The following is a 21,303-nucleotide window of genomic DNA, read 5'->3' as shown; positions in this document are numbered from 1 at the left end:
CCGTCTTTTCTCCTTACAGCGGGGCTGATTGAAAAGCTTGTTGCGGGCTGAGTCTCTGGGACGAGATGCTAAGCTCACACCGGAGGACAATGTACCTCGTAATGCAAAGGTAAAACTTGTTTATCATGCTAAATGAATGAATGATTTTTACATAGTCCGTTCTATATTGAAACGCTGTGATGATGTTATGTTACTATGTTGACTAGCATGGAACAAATGAATGAACGTAGTGGCAAGCTATGCAGTCATTTGATGAATATGACTCCGGCTCCAGAGTGAAAAACTTCAAGCACAAAGACGAAATCCCCCATTATTAAACAGTCAAATGCACTTAATAGTTTTGAAGAAGGTGCATTTTAAAACTCAGCTGTGTGTTCGTGCAGTTGGAGTGGACGCTAACTATCTGGCTCGTTAATGTGATTTGAAACACGCAATTCGACACCTCTGTTACAATCTTTGTTTGAGTGTACGTTTACTAGTGAAATGCATGAACATTTATCTACTAATTACAACATTTATCTACTAACCTTGCAAAAAATGATCGCCGCAAATCCGTGAATACTTTGTGGGCTGCCCGTCCTTTCTGTTGATTGTTGCTATCAATCAACAAACTTTTGTCTTCATGAGTAAGTATGCGATGAAAAGCAACATTTAGTTTACTCCTTTGTCTGTCTGTACAACCGACCGCAAGATAATTGATTAGATAAAGGACTTTACGCTGTATGAGATTCAATGGTTACAATACAAAACTCGTGCATTTAGCGCCACACCACATGAGCTCTCATTGCATCACACAGGAATAAAACCTAGATCACAAAAACACAGGAATCTTGCTGACATCACTACCAGCAGCACAGTGAATTTGGGTTTGCAGCTGAAGAAAAAAAGAGGTCTTTAAGCCTGGTAGGGACCTCCGATGCATGACATACTGTACTTAAATCGGTTCCCGCTTTTAGACAAAAAACAGGAAATGGTTAAACAGGATGTGTACAGCATATACAAAGGAAATTAAGCTAAATAATGGTTGGACATTGTTAAGGCAAAAAGAAGCTTGTATTACGTTGATTCCCCTTCCTGTTTCTTTGATGCACATTGTTTGGTATAGAATAAGCCACGAGCTTCTTGATTGCTCTCACTTTCTTGGATATGTCCCCGATATTCATTGTCATCTGTTATCTAACAGGCCCAAGCAAACATAGTTTCCAGAAATCAATCATTCCCCCAAATCCTCCTTGTCTGTCCAGCGGACAGTTGGCTGTCGATGAATAGTTTCTTGTTAGTGCCACACATTGGTTTACTGGGTCAGCGTGCACAAAACACAATGTGGCAGTAATCGTGTGATAGTGTCGGTATTTATCTACACCTTAGTTTAGTTATCGCTTTCTTTAGCGTTAATTTGAGCCTTTGCTCCTGCCTCCTACATTGGGGGCCTGAACTTCTCAATTCAAACCACATTATACTGAGTCTATCTGTCTGTCTCTCTCTCTCTACTAGTGCAAGTTTTCAGTATTTTGACCTACATGTACAAAACAATTTTTACTAAATAAGCGGTATCAAAAAAATCAGACACACAAGCGCTCCTTCTATCAAACAGAATTTCAAGTAGTCGAAACATGCAGATGAACTAGTAGCGCATTTCCACTCCAAAGTATCGTCTCGGCTCAGCTCCGGTCTACTCAGTTCCACTCGACTTGGCTTGGAACGGTCAGGTTTCCACTTCAAAATAGGACCAATGGAATCTGGGAAAACCAAGCTGCATGGAAAGCATCAGTTACAACAAGATGTTCTAACCAAACAGCAACAGTGGTGAAGAAGGTAACAAAATGCTTCTGAGACCATTTTTGAGAGGAGGCTGGGGGGCAATAAGAAAATGGACTACTGCAGTAGAGACTAACATCCAGATCGAGGCACAGGGGTTGCTGACATAATAGTGTTTTGTTTTTTTGTTTTTGCAAGTTAGCCATGCATATTAAAAAGTTGTATTTACTTAGCAAAGACAAATCTGCCCGAATCGAGATCAGTAAGTGACCAGCAGAGGTTTAAATACATTTGAGACCGCATTTCAACACAAAATGTCTGTAAATTCTAAATTGAAAATACTTTTGTGAAGCCTTTCAAATCTGTTGTGGTGTATCTGTCACTCGCTAAATCTTCAAGAACTGCATATTATTATTATTGTTAGGGGTGTTAGGCGATTATTATTTAAAAAAAAAAATAGTAATGGGCTCTTTGCACAAATCCACTAATTCCTGAACTCAATACCACTCACTCCTTCATTTCCTGTTTTTCATGATTGGAAAAACTGATTAATCCAGGTGTGTCTGGCCATTGTCGTCGTGGTTACTGAGGTCAGGCACACCTGGATTAATCAGTTTGTCTAACCATGAAAGACCGTAAATGAAGGAGTGATACTGAGTTCGGTAAGTAGTGGATTTGTGCAAAGAGCCCATTAATCGCATGACTTCAATAGTTAACTCACAATTAATCACAAATTGTCTATCTGTTCAAAATGTACATACAATTAATAGAAATATGGCTTTTAGTCATTGATACAGTAAATTCATAATAATTCATAAAAATTTAGTTTAAAAGATGTAATGTAAAAAACGAGTGTGATATTGATTTGTGTTGGTCATTTTTCTGCCACTAGATGGAATAGTTGCATTTGTAAGACGATGGTGACAGCTCAGTGCATTTGTCTTTTCATATTAAGAACTATCTAATCTTTAACATGAAGTAACTTGTGAAATTCTGCACATTTTTAAAATTGTAAAATACAACTTGACCCCAGTCTCCACAAATATATACATTATTTTTACATTTATTACTGCAAATTTTTGACATGGACGTGCCTGCTGCGTTGCGACTGGAATCCCCCCCAGTACAGGCTTTCCAAGTAATGGGCGGTCATTAATCATGCGTTATTAGTGTTAAAGGAACTTAAAATAAGGCACTAATTCTGACACCCCTAATTATTATATTTCTTTAAGGTCATTGATTACAATGGTATTAAACCTAGTGTTTAGTAGGTAGTGGTTATTAATGCTGAGGGTGAGGAAAGGGAAAGATTCCCCAGCATACCAAACTGGAGGTGGTGTCTTTGTCTTGATTGTTTTCTAGCATGTGCCGCTTTGGCTAAGTATCCTTTTCCTTGGGGGAGACTTTTTATCTGACAGCTACATCTAGGAGAAGAGCTCAAAAGGTCAAACAAAAGTGGCCCGCCTGGCGAGGGAATGTTTTCCACAAAGAGGAAGAGAGCCAGAGGATGAGGAAGTAGAGGGTGCATTTGATTTTCTTCTGGGCCATTATCATTCCTGCTTCTGCTAATAATGGGGTGTTAACATCACAGCATGGGCATTCTCAGTGACGCCCTCTGAACCGGTTCAGCCCTTTTGGCTTTAGCTGGCACAAAGGCAAGTTAATCAAGAAGTGGACAAATTTTTTTGGATCACATAATGTTTGATTGCATTTGTTAAGTTTGTGATAAATAATGAGTGAGTTTCTTCCCGTATTAGAATAGATTTTATTTATTTTTTGAGTCCGTAGGCCTTGGTTTACCCTGATTGTCAAAGATCTCTGATGTGTACAATTTGGAATTCACCCAAACATTTTCTGTACAATAATTTGTTGTACGTGCTCCCACTAGTCTAAACACAGTATTCTGATAAATATTGCATTTGTGAAATATGGGTTAAGCAGCAAAATACCCCTGTTGTGTTCTCTATCAGGGGGTGGCCATTTGGTCACTTTCTGTCAATTGAAAATGACATCACAGTTGGGGCTCAGGTATCGACCAATCATGGTTTAGCTTCAGAAAACAGGCGAGCTGTGATTGGTCACTACCTGAGCAATTGTGATGTCCTTTTCACTCGACAGCAAGTGATGTGTTTGGACATAGAATTTTAATTTTTTTGCAACACTTGCTCCAGAAGGAGGACCAAACTCAACAAAAGGGTGTTACAAATAATAATACACACGAGATAGGTGAAGTAGGGAGACTTATTGGGTGTGATGTCAACTAAACAAATTATACTGAAGTGTGTCGAAATTCGTAGTACAATTTGTAGAGCCGTGTCAATAGGTCATCAGGGGATTAAAAAATAATAATAATAAAATATTATGCATCAGATTTATATAGCACTTTTCTGGACACTGCAGGCAGATGGAGGTCATCTTGTTTAATTAAACCAGTTATCTCGATCATGACTTGTGTCGTATTTTCCCACAAATGTATCCACCGTTAAGTCATATATTATCATTCAATTGAATGAAGGTGCATCCTGTAGAAGGACAAATGTAACAGGTTCAAATGAAAGGTGCCTTTACAAAGGCGTCATACGAAAGTCAATGAAGAAAATTTGACTGGAGTGGTAACCTAGTGAGGGGCGGGCGGGTCAATTGAGTGGGTTAAGGGTGGGGTTTCTCACCGAGGGAATCACATTTCCCAACTCTGTGGGCCTGAAGACTCAGCTCAGAACTGAGAGAGCTTTTGTACTGCAGAGAGGGAGAGAGGGAGCTGTGAGACAGGGGGAGCACAAATTTAGCCAGAATTTCATCGCACACATGCACTTGGACTTGTCTCGTGGATTTATAAATCCTCTCTTCCCAAAATGCTGCAAGGGTAAGACATTTACAATTTTGCTACAGTGTTTTCATATGAATGAAGTGGTCTGTATTACTTTGGATGTTACATCACTGATTTCTTCTCAAAGGCCCTCAGTCATACGTCAGCACACCTTTGACAAGCTCGACTTTTGTCACAATAGCTCGTTTAACAAGTTTCCAACTTTTTCCATTCAAATCTCAACTTGGTTCTAATGGCTGATGTGTCTCCTCAGGTGGCCTCTAGTTCTACACGTTGTCCTCCTGTGCTGTCGTACTGCATCTTCACAGGCTGAGGAAGGTAATCTTCATGCCTCTTCCGATGCTGTCAATTCTTTTGGATCTTGAGAATGTGATTATTATAGACTTTAATTTTGAAACAGAACATTACCCCCTGACTTTCATTTTTGTTAAAAGCAGCAAAAGTGTTCTAAAGGCTTCTTCTGAGTTATCATTTTGAGTCAGACGCCCAAAACACTGCATTCTATGCTCTCCTTTAGACAGAGGTGCCTTAGTAATGAATCAATTAAAAATTGGAGTAGAAACGTAATTTCCCACTTAATCTAAATTCTTCATTTTACCAAAAGCTTTTGGACACGTGTATGTTTCTAGTGTTGTAGAAACAGTTGAAGGAAGATCCGTACTACAGCAGAGATTGTGAGGCATCAGGTCATCACCCATCTGCAACCTCACTGACCTTTATATGTTCTTTTTGGGTGAACGCACAAACATTTTCTGACACACTCAAAAATATTGGGCAGAGTCTTTTTCTTGAAATGGAGTGCCAAAAAAGGTTTAAGATGGTAGAAAATGCATTTTGTTTTCTTCCATCTTAAATTCCTAAATAGCCAAGTGGCCAACAACAAGAGTCTTTTTAACATTTGTTTCATGCATTCAGACCCTCGTGAGGATAAGCGGTTCGGAGAATTGATGGACGGATGGATGAGTTCAGATTTCAATTGTATTTAGTCATTTTATCTCATTAAACAATGTGTTATTGTGTTAATTGATTTAATGTCAATATTTTTTTTTAAAGAAGCCAAAACTGCTATATAAGAAAGAATAAATTTAAGAAATTAATAATGAATTGTCATTAATAAAATTTCAAAATGAGCATAAATTATGTTGTTAAAATAACAATATTTTGTAAAACAAACATACATACATAATTGATTAATATATTCAATTACATTGATTATAACAATAAGAAATTAATTATTAGTTCATTATTAAACTAAACGAATCACATAAAAACAAAAGGTAAACCCATTTATTTTAACATCTCTGCTGTTGTGATTTTGGTTGAGCTATCTCTTGCAGTGAGCTTCTTAAACGAGTACAACTCTGTGGGAAAAATTGTTTGTTTGGCAGCAGGGCAAGTTTCCCTGTATGTGCATGCATGCGCACGTGCGTCTCCACGCTGGTGGCAGACAAGCCAAATGCTGCGCCAGGGTGAGAAATAGACGCCGTGTATGTGCGCATGTCTATTTGTAATAGTTGTTGTAGCAGAGTCACATCCTTACGCGTGTTGCTTGAGTGTTTGAGTGAGTCACAGAAGTTGTTGTTTGTTTTTTTTACAGTGAGTTCCTCAGGCTAGTTTAACATCATGTATGTTCAAATGTGTGGGTTCATGCATTTTGGCAATTGATAATGGAAATTACTTTCCATTTAGATTTTAGGAAACATTAGTTATTTTATGGTCCGATTATTTATTCTCCATACACTAAACAGCTTATTACAAGGACTGCCGGGTTCGGAGGAACCACCCTGTAACAGCCAATGCTCGGATTTACAAAATTTCATCTCTCTGTGCAATCAATGTAAGCATTGTTTTCCTTGGAAATACAACTTGTCCAAAATATCGCTGGTGTCGAGCATAATCCTCAAACATCAATAGTTTTCAGAGACCCCAAAAACATCATGTTTATTCAGTCATTTGCATTGCATTGTCAAAAAGAGCAAGCCCAAACAAAACTAAAAGAAAAGAAAAAGTGTAAAATTTACTCAATTGTGTGCTTTCTTTTCATTAAAAATGCTGCGCAATGAGAATTCATTCACTTAACGTTGCAGCAAATCCGAAATAACCCATTTTTGCTGCTTCTTGCACAGTGAGCATGGTAGGTATAGTGGCTAATATGTTTCCGTCAGAGTTCTGGGGTTCAAGGTTTGAATCTTGCCTGCATCTCTGGCCTTCGTGTGTGGAGTTTTCTTGTATCGGTTTTCTCCAGATACTTTGCTTTCCTTCACAAATGTGCATTTTAAATGTTCTATAGGTGTCGATGTGAAGTATGAATGGTTATATATATGTATTTGCACTGCACGGCTTTTCACAGACCATGGATGGATGGAAGGGTGGATGAATGGATGGATGGACGAATGAATAAATGGATGGATGAACGGATGGATGGGCAGATGGACGGATGGATAAATGGACGGATGGGCGGATGGATAAATGGATGGATGGACGAATGGATGGATGGATGGGCGGATGGATAAATGGATGGATGGACGGATGGATAAATGGATGGATGGACAGATGGACGAATGGATGGATGGATGGGCGGATGGATAAATGGATGGATGGACGGATGGATAAATGGATGGATGTTTTGTACTCACCGATTTGTTCACCTTTTTACTCAATTGTCACTTGAAAGACTTGCAGTGAAAAGGATTCTATTTTTAGCCCTTCTACATGATTTTATTATAACACTTAACTGCTGCAGTTGAATTTATAATCGAGCGCATGTTTTTGGTTAATGACAGTATAGCGCTTGCTTTATGATTTTTATATTCATGTTTAGCTTGAGAAAACTTGCATGACTTTTTCCATACATACAGTAGTACTTGGTCTCTTTCATTAACTCTATCACTGTGCGCCCACAGCCTGCTTTTCAACCAGTTCCCACCCTTGACATTATTGGTTGCCAGCTTCATTAAACATTTTGTGAGACAGAACATGGCACGGTCACCTATGAGATGAGAGAGGCTCCACCTAAATGTCGTCAGCAAAAAGTATTCGGATTGGACTGACTCCGGGCAGAGTCTAGAATGTGTCCAATTGAGCAACATTGACTTTGACTGGAACGCGGTTGGGCACAATGGAACAACTGTAAAAGGTAATAATGTAACGGGATATTAACGCATATTCACTGGAAACTTGAATCCCTGAAGACTGGACTTTGAAAACATAGTTGTTTTCTCCATGATTGGATGTGACAAAGCGGAATTGAAGTTCCCACCGTTGTGTTAAAGAAATGTACTTTAAAATGAGGAGTAAAAATAATCATAATCATTCTGATGTGCAGTAGTAGAACGTGGTTCTGACCACATTCACCTTCAGGGTTGGTTGCTGAATGTTGTTCATTCAATCTACTGTATAAAAGTGAGTAGCTGCTGTTTGTATCTCCATTTCCATGGTTACTTTTAAAAAGTTAACCATGAATCATTATCATTGTGTGTGTCACACAAGCTATGCTTTGGGGCGGAAAGGCTACAAAGAATGTCTGTCTACTAATTGAAGGTCATATAGTTGCAAAAAAACTGTAAGTGTGTATGCATCCCTGTCATTTTTATATTATTTATATACAACGTAGGGCCTACTAATTTACTTAACAGAAATAAATATTTTCGAGAGAAAAAAATTAACTTCTGGAATTAAAAGGAGTTTAACACTGTAAATTAAAATTAAAATAATGTTCCAATTGTTAGCAGCTTCTTTTCCTATTTTTTTTTTTTTAATTATCTAGAGTCTATGATTAATACAATTAATGCTAACATTAATGTTAGCATACTTTTTTTTTGGCCTACATTAGACCCAGAATGAATTTAGAAATGAGCAAATTTACAGTAATATTCCAGTTAACATAGGATGAATGAGAGCCAACAGAACTTTAATGATCAATCAAGTAAATGATCTGCTAAAACACAGCCAAACAAGTCCTGTTATGCTTTAAACTACTCAAAGGCTTTATTCCAATGAGAAAAGGGCAGTCTTTCGATCAATGACGTGTTCTCTATCAGGACTTTGTTGAAGTCTGAAAAAATGCATCATAGATGAAAGTGGGTGTTTATAACAAACCTGATGGCAAGGACCAGCGCTTACTGACAGGCTGATTTTTATCTTAATGGTGTAAAACAAAGAAGGGTGTGTGGGAAGCCAGACTCACTAGAACCATGTAGCCTCCTTTAGTATACTAACACACACTGTGCAAGTACAGTACACAGAAACCTAGTATATTAAATACCCAGTAAACGCTTGTCAACCAGACTTGATGGACTTGCTTGATGACGGTTGATTCACTGGGGAGGGGGGGGTTAGGGAGGGGGGGGGGGATCATTCATATACCTGACCAATCAATATCATCAGTAGCAGAAAACTGTACACTCTAAAAGATAGTTGAGTCAAAAGTAACCCAATTATGGATAAAAAATGGACCGATCCATTTATGTGTCAATTTGACCCAACTTTCTGAGTTGTTTTTTACAAAATGACCCCAAAAATGTTTTGGATCCGACCAATATTTATGAGTTGTTTTATTCTGAAAGACCCATTTCTTGACTCAAAGTTGGGTCGAATCGACCCATGTAGAGGATCGGTCCATTTTTGACCCATAGCTTTTAGAGTGTACATCTTAAAGTACGGTTGGAGACAGTCCTCCAACAGGACTTGTTGTACGGTTGGCAGTTTAGTCGACAATTGAGTTTTTACTGATGAGAAAATACAATCAAAATGAAATAGTAAGTAAGCACACCAGTGGTCGGCTGTTGCCGCGCAGCCCACTGCCAGGTCCACTGAGAGCAAATGGGGGTTCAGTGTCTTGCTCAAGAACACTTCAGCATGGTCACCAAGGATGAAGATCAAACCCACAGCCTGGCGGATGGGAGACGGCCACTCTACCACTGAGCCATGCCACCCCATGGACAAAACAGATCATCTGTCCTATAGTATCTGTCCATGAAATATTTAACCTAACCCTAACCCTAGGTTCCCCTGACTATTTCAACTAGCTGTTTAGATCTCTAAACAATAGTGAGTGTTGTCAAGTGAGCACGCTGTGGATGGTACCCTGCCAGTGACACCGTGCAGCAAATATGAGATAATATTTTCCTGCCACATTTTTCCTGAAGGTTGTCTTTCATTCCCACACAGTAAATGTCTGTCACCATGCAGATTGCTGGCCTTTCTTTCTGGGCACAAGCCCGTGCAAAAACATCACTGGATGACCTCTTTGTGCTCTTCGGGGGGTGAAATTTGGGCGACAGGATGGAAAGCAGGGGATTTGGGAAGCGGGATGGGGTAACACTCCGAGACACTCGATGTCATGGAAACAAGCCCTCTGCAGATGGTCACCTCTGATCTCCAAATTCCAAACAATGCATTCCTTTATCTGCAGTATACTGTAAGCCTTACAGTGTGATGTTGAGAAAGCAAATTAGAATGTGTTCCAAATAACATGCTCATCTCAACCTCGACAATTGTCTTAATAGCCTTTCACTTGGGCTTCTGGTAAGCTACGGAAACCTGGAATTTACCTACGAGACTTTGGTCTGTTTCCGTTGTTTTTAGATTTTGTATTCTAAAGGCATATGAATTGATCAATTGGAATTGTGTTGACACATTTCATTTCATACGGCAAGCATAAACTCAAGAAGCAAGATGGCAATACATTTCAAATGCAAACAATACAATAAGAAAACAAATAAATAATTTAATTGAATTAAAAGCTAGTGAGAAGATATGTGATATATGATATGATATGACAGTTAAAGTAAGATGTTGTTGGAGATGATCAGAGCCCCAAAGGCAAAGAGTTCCACAAGTCTGGATCATTATAACTAAAAGCACCTTCAGCTGATTTTGAATGTACTGTATATGTGGTACATAAGGCGGGGCAGCACAATTAAGAGGCTTAAAAACAAGTAATGACAAGTAAAATCTTAACTCATTCACTGCCATTGACGACTATACACGTAAAAAATTCATGTGAACTATTTCCATTAGTTTAACTTCTTTTTTTTATTTAATTAAAAATTTTTATGAAAACCTAGATTTTTTTTATTGTACATTTATAAGATATAATTAATTTAATTTCATGCGATTAATTACGATTAAACGGCCCTTATTTTTATTTATTTTTTAAATTCGGCCCGTCAGGCGATTATTATTTTTTTTATTGTAATTAATCACATGACTTTACTTGTTAACTAATGATTAATCCTCAAATTTTTTGTCTGTTCTGAATTTACAATATTTTTTTCTAGGTTTTCATACTCTTGCTAGCAAAAGTGGAAAAACAAATTTAAACTAATATAAATAGTTCAAATGAATTTTTGACGTCTATAGCCGTCAATGGCAGTGAATGAGTTAAAATAAATTATATACTTAACCTGAATCCAGTGAAGAGGCTTAAAAACTGTGAGTGACCTATTTATACTCATTTGTTTTTGTTAGAATTCTAGCTTTTGTTTGTTGAGTGCTTGATTTGTTAACCGGGGGGGGTAGCATTACAGTAATCCAAACGACTAGAGATGAATACATGAACCAATTATTCAGTCTCTGAGACAGATAAAAGTGATCTAACTTTAGCTTCTTGGAAATAGAAGAAATATCCTTTTCAAAGTTGAGTGTCTCGTCAAAAGTCACACTGTAGGTTTCTGACGTGCTCACTGGGTTTTACACAAAAGGGAGTTAACAACGATGAAACCTGATGCCGCTGAGCCTTGGGGCCTACCAAGAAAATGTCTGTTTTGTCCTCGTTAAGTCGGAGAAAATTCGCCGTCATCCAGTGGTGGACTTCGCTAACTGGATGAGATCCCCAAGTGGTCAACCCTAAAATTTTCTTTACAATAAAAATGTGCCTTATAGTCTAAACACAACATTCTGATTAACACTGCTTTTATTGAATATGAACTGAGTAGCAAAATCCACCGGTTTTTATCAATCTCAGGGACGGCCATTTTGCCTCTTTCTGTCACCTGAAAATGACATCACAGTTGCGCAATCACGGCTCTACTTCAGATGTAACAAAGGGAACAGCTACTTTTTTACATAGGGCCAGGTAGTTTTGAAAAGTTTTTTTCTCTCTTAATAAATAAAACCATCCTTTTTAAAAACTTCATTTTGTGTTTACTTTATATTGGGGGGAAGCTTTACAAAAAAAGTAGCAATTTGAGAAGGAGAAATACCTGACTGTCACAGAAATCTTTTTCGTCTTTTTTAAGATCCTTGATAACGTGCAGCCAACACGAGAACATAATAAAGCATCATTCAACATCAGGCAATCTAAATCCTGTTAGCCATCCATACTCAGGTGGCTCTGTATGAACACAACTTGCACTCGGATTTCTGCTGACGTTGGCGTAGAAACAATTATAAGATTAAAAGACGAGGCCACAGCAGAATTGTACGCAGGGTCAAATGTTTGGGTTAATGCTCCCCTTGGGCAGTCTCTTCTTGTGATTTCACCTTTCCTCTTATTGGTTTGCCCCGCTTTGCCCTCTGCTTTAAAGATCTGCTTTGTGTTTCCCACAGTTTAAGCTTACAATATATATATTTTTAAAAACACTTACTTAGCCATAAATGACCTTAAACTAAGCTATATTGCGTCGTTATGTAACATGTCACCTGGCCATGTGACCAGCAAGTGTTTGAGGGGCTTTCCGGAAGCACTTTAATTCATTCAACCAAACCAAAAATGGTTGTAGACTTTCTCTTGGAGTCATGTAAAGTGCCTGATGCCAGTTTTAGTTGTTTCTATTTAATGCATGCCATGTCCCCTTTCTCCAAATGATGATAGATTTTCTTCTAACTCGGGACCGTCTGGACTGGACTTTCCAAAAAGAGCTGTTTTTCCACTCCTGGCTGAAAAATGGTCTAGAAATATGAAATGAAAACACATCGTGGGGGGAGTGGAAGAGTGAGAGGAAGCTGGGGGAAGGGCATGAGAAAAAAGTTGAGTTTCAACACTGGCGTCATTGATTAGTAGCTACAGCGTGTGCGCGCGCGTGTGTGTAGTGTAGAAGTAAGTGCGAGAGAAATGGGCTCCTGCTCACCTTACTAGAATAAGTGGTAAAGTAAAGTTTTCCTGATATGCTTTCAGGAAGTTAGTGGAGCTATGTTATCTTTTGTAGTTGTTTTGTTTTAGTAATAGAGCTTGAATTTGTTAAATATGTCAAACTGTTTACCTCAGAACTAAACTGTAGGCATATATCCCCCTCTTCAAACGGCATTTTTAAATACCTAATTTACATGACAAAATTCAACCCATAACAATAAACAACCATATAAACATGAACTGAATGCAGTACTGTATGTATTTTGGGTATACACACACGATAGCCCGACTTTACTTCATGAATATATTATCGTATTAGTAATAGTATATTCAGGTTTCATTGAGCTTTTGCTTGCAATGTGTTTTTATGACCACTAGAGGGTACTAAAATAAAAGATTGGTTCAGGTGATGTTTTCTTCTGCAACAGTATCCAGTGTATAATGTAGGAAGTAGTATTGTGCCTGTCATATCATTTATAGTCTATAGAACCCGTAACAATATTCTAATTCTAACAATTGAGGCTAAAATCTCCAATTAAATTTTAATGTACCATTGATATACTTGTGTCTGTGGCTCTCTCAATTTGTAAGGGCAGTCTTTTGACCTTAAGGATATTTATAGGTGATAAATGAACACATTAATAAATTAATAGTAACTACTATGATTTTCTGTGACAGTAAACCAATTAGAGTTGATTGTTAGAATTGTTGGGTAGAGTAGAAAGTGAGAGGGAGGTGAAGGGGCTACTTTCCCAGGAATCCAGAGGCCCTAAATGGGGTCCCCATGCATAGACAGTGGGTATGAGGGGAAATGCAAATGAAAGGACACCTCCAACTTTTCAAGATGTGATAGTAATGATATCTGCTTTGTGTAGATTAATTGATAATAATTCTAATGTGTAAAGAGCTTATTCCTTCTTTTGTGTTTTCCTAATAAATAAATAAAACAATTTTGAGGTCAAATAATAACAAGTTGCCTCTGTAACTCATTCACTGCCATTGACAGCTATAGATGTCAAAAATTCATTTGAACTATTTATATTAGTTAAAAAAAAAAATCATTTTTGTTAACAAGAGTATGAAAGCCTAGCATTGTTTTTATGGTATTAGAACAGATATATATGAAGTCATGCGATTAATTATGATTACAAATTCTAATCGCCTGATGCCCCTAATTTTTAATAATCTTTTCTTATAAAAAAAAAATTATAATCTTTTTTTTTTTTTAAGAAAAGATTATTAAAAAGGGAGGGGCGTCAGGCGATTACAATTTTTAATCGTAATTAATCGCATGACTTCACTAACTCACGATTAATCAAAAATGTTATATCTGTTCTAATACCATAAAAACAATGCTAGGCTTTCATACTCTTGTTAACTAAAGTGGGAAAAAATGTTAAACTAATAGAAATAGTTTAAATGAATTTTTGACGTCTATAGCCGTCAATGGCAGTGAACGAGTTAATAGCTATACTGTAATGTAATGAGAATCATATCCGTCAACGCATCAGTGACTTGTGAGAGGTTGAAGCACAATAATGCTAGCATGGTGTAGATAAGAATGGTTCATATTTGGACACATTTTAAGGGCGCGTCTCTCAGGTACTCCTCTATACCTTATGCCAGAGGTGGGCAATCTCGGTCCTCGAGGGCCGGAGTCCTGCAGGTTTTGGAGGTTTCTCACTTCCAACACAAGCTGATTCCAATCAACAGGATCATTATCAGGCTTATGCAGAGCTTTCTGATGAGCTGATCATATATCAGCTGTGTTGGAGAAGGACAACATGCAAAACCTGCAGGACTCCGGCCCTCGATGCCCACCTCTGCCTTATGCTGTGATCTGCACTAATCAATCCCTAATGCAATGCCAGCAGACCACCCCAGACCTTTCAACCCCACCTTTCTGACTAATCCACAAGGATTCAAGCCAGAGGCCGGTTTCCTCAGCCTCACTAAACCCATCATCTGCTCCACTAGAGGGTATCCGACCATGTATTAGTGTATTTTAACAACAATGGCAGCCTGGTTTCACCTTTCATACAATTAGTCACTTCAATAACCAGTACTTGTCACGATGTCTGATGTTCCAGAAACTCATCTTGCAACCTCAAGTCGAGGCCGTTGAACGCGTGGTCTGGAATTGATCACAAACCACTCACACTCCTGAGGTTCAGGGTTCAAATCTCAGCTCCAACATTCTTGTGTGAATTGTGCATGTTCTCTCAGTATTTGTGTGCGGTACTACAACTTCCTCACACATCCCTAAAACATGCATGGTAGGTTAATTGAGGATTATGGTCTAAATTGTCAATAGTTGTGTTATCCGACTGGCAGTGGCGAACAATCCAGGGTGTACAGCGTACACGAAGCAATCTTGGTTGGAAGAAATCGGCAGGTCATTTAATGAGTAATAATTTATTGTTTAATTTGATGTTTTTTTGCTGACCTCCATTAATGCTAGCAATGCTAGTAGGTAGCATGCACTTTGGCTTTACATTTACTTATTACATTTCACCTGTTAAATGCTAACTTTGTGTAAGTTGCTTTTATGCAAGGCTGTTGGCATGACAAAGTCAATATGTAATATTAATTTAAGCATAAACTGAAAGCTTCTTTCTTTTTTTATTACCATAAAATGCTATCGCTCTTTACACAATGAAATTAACCGCCATGATAGGTTTCCTACTGCTAAAAATGTTGCTGGGGACCAGTCAGGACTAACTGGTTTTCTGGATCCTCGGGCCCCGATAAAACAAAACGGAACCTTTCAGAGTGGCCTTTTATTGTGGGCAGCCTAAAGCACACGTGCCCTAATCATGGTGTCTGATCAGCATCTTGATATAGCACACCTGCGAGGTGGGATGGATTATTTCGGCAAAGGAGAAGCGCTCACTCTCAAAGATTTAGGCTCCGTCCACACGAAAGCCAGTTTCATTGTATCCCCACAAGTTTCTTACCGTTTAGGCCGTTTGTCCAAACGATGGAACGTTTCGGAGCTTTTGAAACCGGGCTCCAGAGTGTTCGTCTTCTTCGCTGATTCTTCTTCTACGCTTTCTGTTAACTCCCTGTGGCTACGCTACAGCGCCACTCCAGACTTGGCATATACATTACAGCCATTACACATCCTCAGCGTCTTCTTTTGGACACAGGCAAGTCTTGGAATGCTTCTGTGTGTACGAGATTTGTTTGAGGAACGAAGCCGGCTTTGCTTCCGTCTGGACGGGGCCTTAAACTGGTTTGTGAACAATATTTGAGAGAAATTGTGATATTGTGAATGTGGAAGAAGTTTTAGATCTGTGAGTTCATCATAAAAAAACGGGAGCAAAAAAAAAAAGTTGCGTTTATATTTTTGTTGAGTGTATATATGAAATATGGGACATTAAAAAGTGTAAATGTAGTAAGTAGACAAACCGTAAGGAAAAGCAAATCAAATCAAAGTACATGTATTTATATTGTATTTGTATGTACTGTACTGGACTGACAGACAGAACCCGGTTGTAAACCCACAGCTCCCTCTATGGGCATGTGGGAGTACATATCAATGGAAACAAAAATGTTGGACATTTGTTCTATAGTTTCAAAAACATGAATGATAATTTGGGTTATTGATGTGTAAACATACCCGACTGTATATGTCAACTCTGTGATTGACTGGTGATTTAGTGTGTACCGTAGTCTGTTTCTCACACTATAATCTGCCCGTCCACCCGAGTGAAGGGACAAGGGAGTGAAAATCAGGTCTGCTGCGTTGTGGAGGGCCAGAGGAGGGGGAGTCACTAATTACAGAGAGAGGCGGGGGGCTAGAGAGGCAAAAGCGAGGGAGGTTAAAGAGCATGAGAGGAGATGGAGCAAAGGACAGTGAGAAGGTCCAAGACTGTTCACTTTTTTTTTTTCTGTTGGATCACTTCATATTGACTCTGCATATGTGAGTCACACTGCGTGCAGCTTGTTTGTTGTAGTCCATCTTTTTACACATCCGAACAAGATACTGGGAGAGGAGAATGGGAACTCTTTGCATCTCTCTCGCTCTTTTCCTACTCTTGTCCGCACCTGCACGAGCTCAATGGTGGAGTTTCATCTGGGCGAGCCCAAAGAGCAGCCCTAATCCCTCACCTCCATCCGTAACTTCACCGAGCCCTTCGGACTCGCCAGGGACAACAGCGTGGGCGGGAATTGAGGACGAGACAACAGGGACCGCTTTCAATGGTGTGATCCAGACTGAGATGTCCATTGTTAGCCCTGCAGGGTCTTTCCGAGGGATGCTACCTCCTGATGCGATGATCAGTAATGCCAGATCCCGTTTCAAACCACTGAAACGCTGGAAGAGTGGTGAGTGTACAAACTGGAGAGGAAAAGACAGCTTTTCGATGCTTTTCATATCAATGTTGCATTCTGGGATTTTTTTTGGGGGGGGGGGGGCATTTAAATTAATTATATGCAGGGCTGGGGAATCCAGGTCTAGATCGTAAAAAAAAAAAGCTAAAATAGCCACAGGTGCTTCCATTAAATGAGTGGAGACGAGCTCGTTTTACCAAGTAGAAGCACTTGTGGCTAAAGCTTTTTTACTTTCTGGACTTGGAGTTGTATTATAAAGCAGATGTGGCACAAAGTCATTTCTGAATTGGAATTTTTCAGAGATTTGATTCAAAATTTCACAGGCAGTTTTTCCCTCAGGGCATTCAATCTATCACAACTGGATTGTTCCGGTTGGCCTCGAAGATGCTCCGTCTCTCATCCCAACAAGCTTCATCAATTCTAGCGAGTTAGGATTAAATTAACCATGTGCTAGTGCTGCCCTAATCTGGATGAATGAGAACATTCGCGGGCCATCCTTCCAATTACATATTGCAAGTGAACAATGATCACTTTTGATGGGATTTTTCCGATCAAGACCCAGGTTCGAAATTTGGCTCCTCACTGAGGATGGTCATGTGCTGTTTAATATAGGACAAATTAAGAATATGAAACTTAAATGTCAATGAAAAAGTATTTTGCGTCTGCTTCAAAACACTGAACTGATGAGCCACTAAAAATGGACCCTAAATAAAGCAAATTAAATTGTTGTAAAATAAAATAATCCGTTGGTGTAATAGCCGATTTATTGCATTCAAACAATATTTGATACTCTTCGAGAAGTAAATAGCTGAAGCATCTGATTGTGTTTAAAGTGCTGGCAAGATTCTGCGTGCAGACTTCTCACTTTCTTGAAGGCCTTGCTTTTGCTCTGGTAGCACGCTGGTATGTGACATAGCCGTACCGTGATGTGTGTTGCACTAAATCTTTGGGAGTCTCGGGGGAGTGGGCCAAACAGCGGGAGGCTTTTGTGTGGCATGACAGGGTCAAGGTGGGTTTAAAAGGTTATGTGCGGCAACGCGGAGGGGGCGGGTTTTTATAAATCCGGCCAAGCTGATCAAGCATTCATGTGGCCAACATGATGAGGATTATGTGGAGTTTGAGAAACTTTGAGGAGAACATGTTGCACAAAGTTGTCAAAGGTTTATGAAAAGTTGCAAATTCTGATTGAACTGACATTTGTTGAAAAAGGCTAATTAGTCTCCTTGAATGGCCAAGATGTCGAGTTGGTGTTGCGCTTTTACACTTAAACAAAGTGAGTCGCGTATTGAAGGAGAGAGCTTACTTGTCACATGATAATGCATCCATTCACTTTCATGATGATGGTGACTGAGGGTTAAAGTGGTTGATTTAGAATTTCGTAGTTACGTCGATTATGGCTATGGGGCAGCAGCCGGAGGGCCACCCGATCATGTCCCGCTGCGGACAGTTGTTTGAAAGATGCCAGTCAGCTTCCTCAAGCAAGGCAGAGCTGTCATCTCTCTTGTGTGTGTGATCTGGTTCGGTGTGTGATGTGTAATTCCCCCCCTGAGTGTTTATAATAAATGATGAAGTAGAAGTGCAGATTGCATTATAACTGTTGTGTGTGATCGGGCCAAGCACGTGGATCCAATTGCCATAAAACAGCTAGGAAAGATCGAGATTAGCGCTGTTCATCCTATCCACTCTGCTGATGGGTCAATGTCGAGACTGACTGTCATTACCTTGTTGACGAGAAGGCGCTAAATCAGTGATGTCAAAGTTCGGTCCTTGAAGGCCTGAGGACCCGTCCACACGAAAGCCAGTTTCAATGTATCCTCACAAGTTTCTTACCGTTTAGGCCGTTCGTCCACACGATGGTGCGGTTTCGGAGCTTGAAACCGGGTTCCAGAGTGGAAAGATTTCAAAATGCGTCCCGTACGCGCCTGTCTGGATATGCAGGATATACTCCTTCGGTGATGACGTAATGGTCGCAGCTCGATGACGACGCATTGTCAGCAGATTGATGACGTATGCGCCAATTCTCGCGTGACTGCGCGCGAACCGTCAATCTGAAAACAACAATGGCGGATTGCCGTGTCATAGTCGTTTGCGCAGCCTCCATGGCTTGCTTATGCTTTTGCAGCAAAATATTTTGCTTCTTTATTCCCACGTTCAACAAGCGGTGTTGTACTTGAATCACCCGCCATTGTCACGTCTCCTGTGTTTGTCTTTTTCATGTTGTTTTGATACATGCAAAGTCATGTTTGTGCTGTAGATTGCAATAAAGTTAGGGGGGGAAAAAGTGTTCGTCTTCTTCGCTGATTCTTCTTCTACGCTTTCCGTTAACTCCCTGCGGCTGCCCTACAGCGCCACTCCAGACTTGGCATATACATTACAGCCGTTAAACGTCCTCAGCGTCTTCTTTTGGACACACGCAATCTTGAAATGCTTCTGTGTGTACAGGATTTGTTTGAGGAACAAAGCCAGCTTTGCTTCAAGTCTGGACGGGGCCTCAGGCCTTCGAGAACTGAACTCTGACACCTGTGCACTCAGCAATTGAAATTAGGTGAATCCTCGTCCATAATATTAAGAAAAAAGCGAGCTCCAATAAAGATTCAAAGGCAGATTGTATCAACGAAAATTACACTTGTCAATTAGCGTTAGTTGCATGTGACGCATGTGGTGGGCACACTGCATCTGTGGCTTGATATTGACGGAGCTTCACACAGCCTAGCTGGCAAGTCATGGGCAGAGAATGTTAATAATGGTGGATTATGTAAATGACAAATCACAATTTTTGATCTACAGCAGCCTTCCCCAATCCTGGTCCTCGAGGGCTGGAGTCCTGCAGGTTTGAGATGTTTCCGTACTCCAACACACCTGGTTTCTATAATCAGCTCATCAGCAAACTCTGCAGAAGCCTGATAGCGATCCTGATCTTTAGAATCAGGCGTGGTGGATGACGGAAACATCTATGACCTTTGTTTTGTTTTTGCATGGTTTTTTTTTCAATTACTGTACATTGATTGCACACCTACTGTTTTGTGGTTTGAGTTTGTATAAGAGGCACATCAGCTGCCATTCTCTCTTCCTCTATTGCATATCTACACACACACACACACACATTCACACTAAAGCCTCTAATCGGGTATGTTTCCAGTTGGTCAGGCTGATAAATGAGAGCGCCCCAAATCTTTGGAGTGTCTGGTGGAATCTGTAGCTTTTGTTCATATGGGTGAAAAAAAGTGTGTGTGGCCCCCATCTAGCACAATGACTTCAAGATTAAAAGGAGTTTTGGGGTTAACGTTGGCCTCATTGGGATTGTTCATTTGTGATGCGCAAGGTTAGGGGGGAGGATTAGGAGATGTTTTATGTCAATAATAAGCCCTCACTTGGATAGCAACCGAGAATGTGTGTGCATGACAAAAGGTATAAATACTGTAGGTATAAATACTGTAGCAGGGCTGACTGGAATGCTGAGGTGAGAGTTGGTCACTGTGGGAGAATTAAAAGGAATGTAGGGCCATCTATTCATACACGTATGCACAAAATAGTATAATTGCTAATGTCACACATAGTGAAATACTGTTTTGGAGGATTATGTCCTTCCAAGGCAGAGCAGTGTAGCATAAACAGTGTCAGGATCAAACCAAGTCAAATAAAAGACAGGAAGATTCACACGTACTTCTTGTCATTTCACTCATCTGGTCAATGAACCTGCAGTAACAGACGAGAAGATTAGAATGTTAGTTCAGACGTCTTATAGAACAAGCACATCTTGACCAGGAAGTAAAGTATTGCATGTGTGGCTATCTGGACAATCATATTAGTTGAATGTGGTATAGTAATTTGAGTTAAAGAGAAATGCATTAGCAGTAGTTAGCGTCTGACAGACAGACGGACTGATAGGCAAAGAGAGAGAGAGTGAGTGAGAGTGTTCCGCCGGGCCATAGGGTGGCGCCATACCGCCCTCTAGCTGTTGCTTAGTCCAAGTGAATTGTTTAAGTCAGTCATTGTATGAAGAAAAATGTAAACACTTCTCTGACACGGTTTTACTCCACATCTCAGGTTTTGCATTGTCTGTCTTGTCAGAGCAAAGCTCCGGAAGTCACCTGGACTTGACAGAGTTAATTGGCGTGCCCCTCCCTCCTTCTGTCTCCTTCACTCCTGGCTTTGAGGGCTTTCCAGCGTACAACTTTGGGCCTGAAGCCAACATAGGCAGGCTGACCAAGACCTTTGTGCCAGGCCCGTTCTACATCGACTTTGCCATCATTGTCACGGTAACACAGTTTGAATTGAAATATGCATTTGAAATACTCCCTAACAAAAC

The 21,303-nt window shown here is 39.8% G+C and overlaps 1 protein-coding gene across 9 annotated transcripts in view; it reads left to right on the top strand.

Annotated features, from left to right (window-relative positions):
* The window catches only part of col15a1b (collagen, type XV, alpha 1b), a 43,831-nt gene continuing 22,528 nt past the window's right edge, over positions 1-21,303 (top strand). For 6 of the 9 annotated variants that reach the window (XM_086095132.1, XM_086095114.1, XM_086095141.1 and 3 more), the window contains exons 1-2: positions 16,524-16,988; positions 21,066-21,253. In XM_086095132.1, the coding sequence (XP_085951258.1) occupies positions 16,661-16,988; positions 21,066-21,253 (516 nt within the window). In that variant the 5' untranslated portion in view covers positions 16,524-16,660. Of the gene's footprint in view, positions 110-4,474; positions 4,622-4,838; positions 4,904-16,523; positions 16,989-21,065; positions 21,254-21,303 lie in introns of those variants that run through there. The other 3 variants (XM_086095143.1, XM_086095148.1, XM_086095122.1) reach the window with 3 other exon arrangements.

This window comes from Leptonotus elevatus, chromosome 1 (assembly GCF_054856555.1).
Source record: "Leptonotus elevatus isolate MCC_2025b chromosome 1, RoL_Lele_1.0, whole genome shotgun sequence".
In the NCBI taxonomy this organism is placed as follows: Eukaryota; Metazoa; Chordata; class Actinopteri; order Syngnathiformes; family Syngnathidae; genus Leptonotus; species Leptonotus elevatus.
The sequence above is the reverse complement of the archived record's forward strand: the minus strand, read 5'-3'. Positions and strand labels throughout refer to the sequence as shown.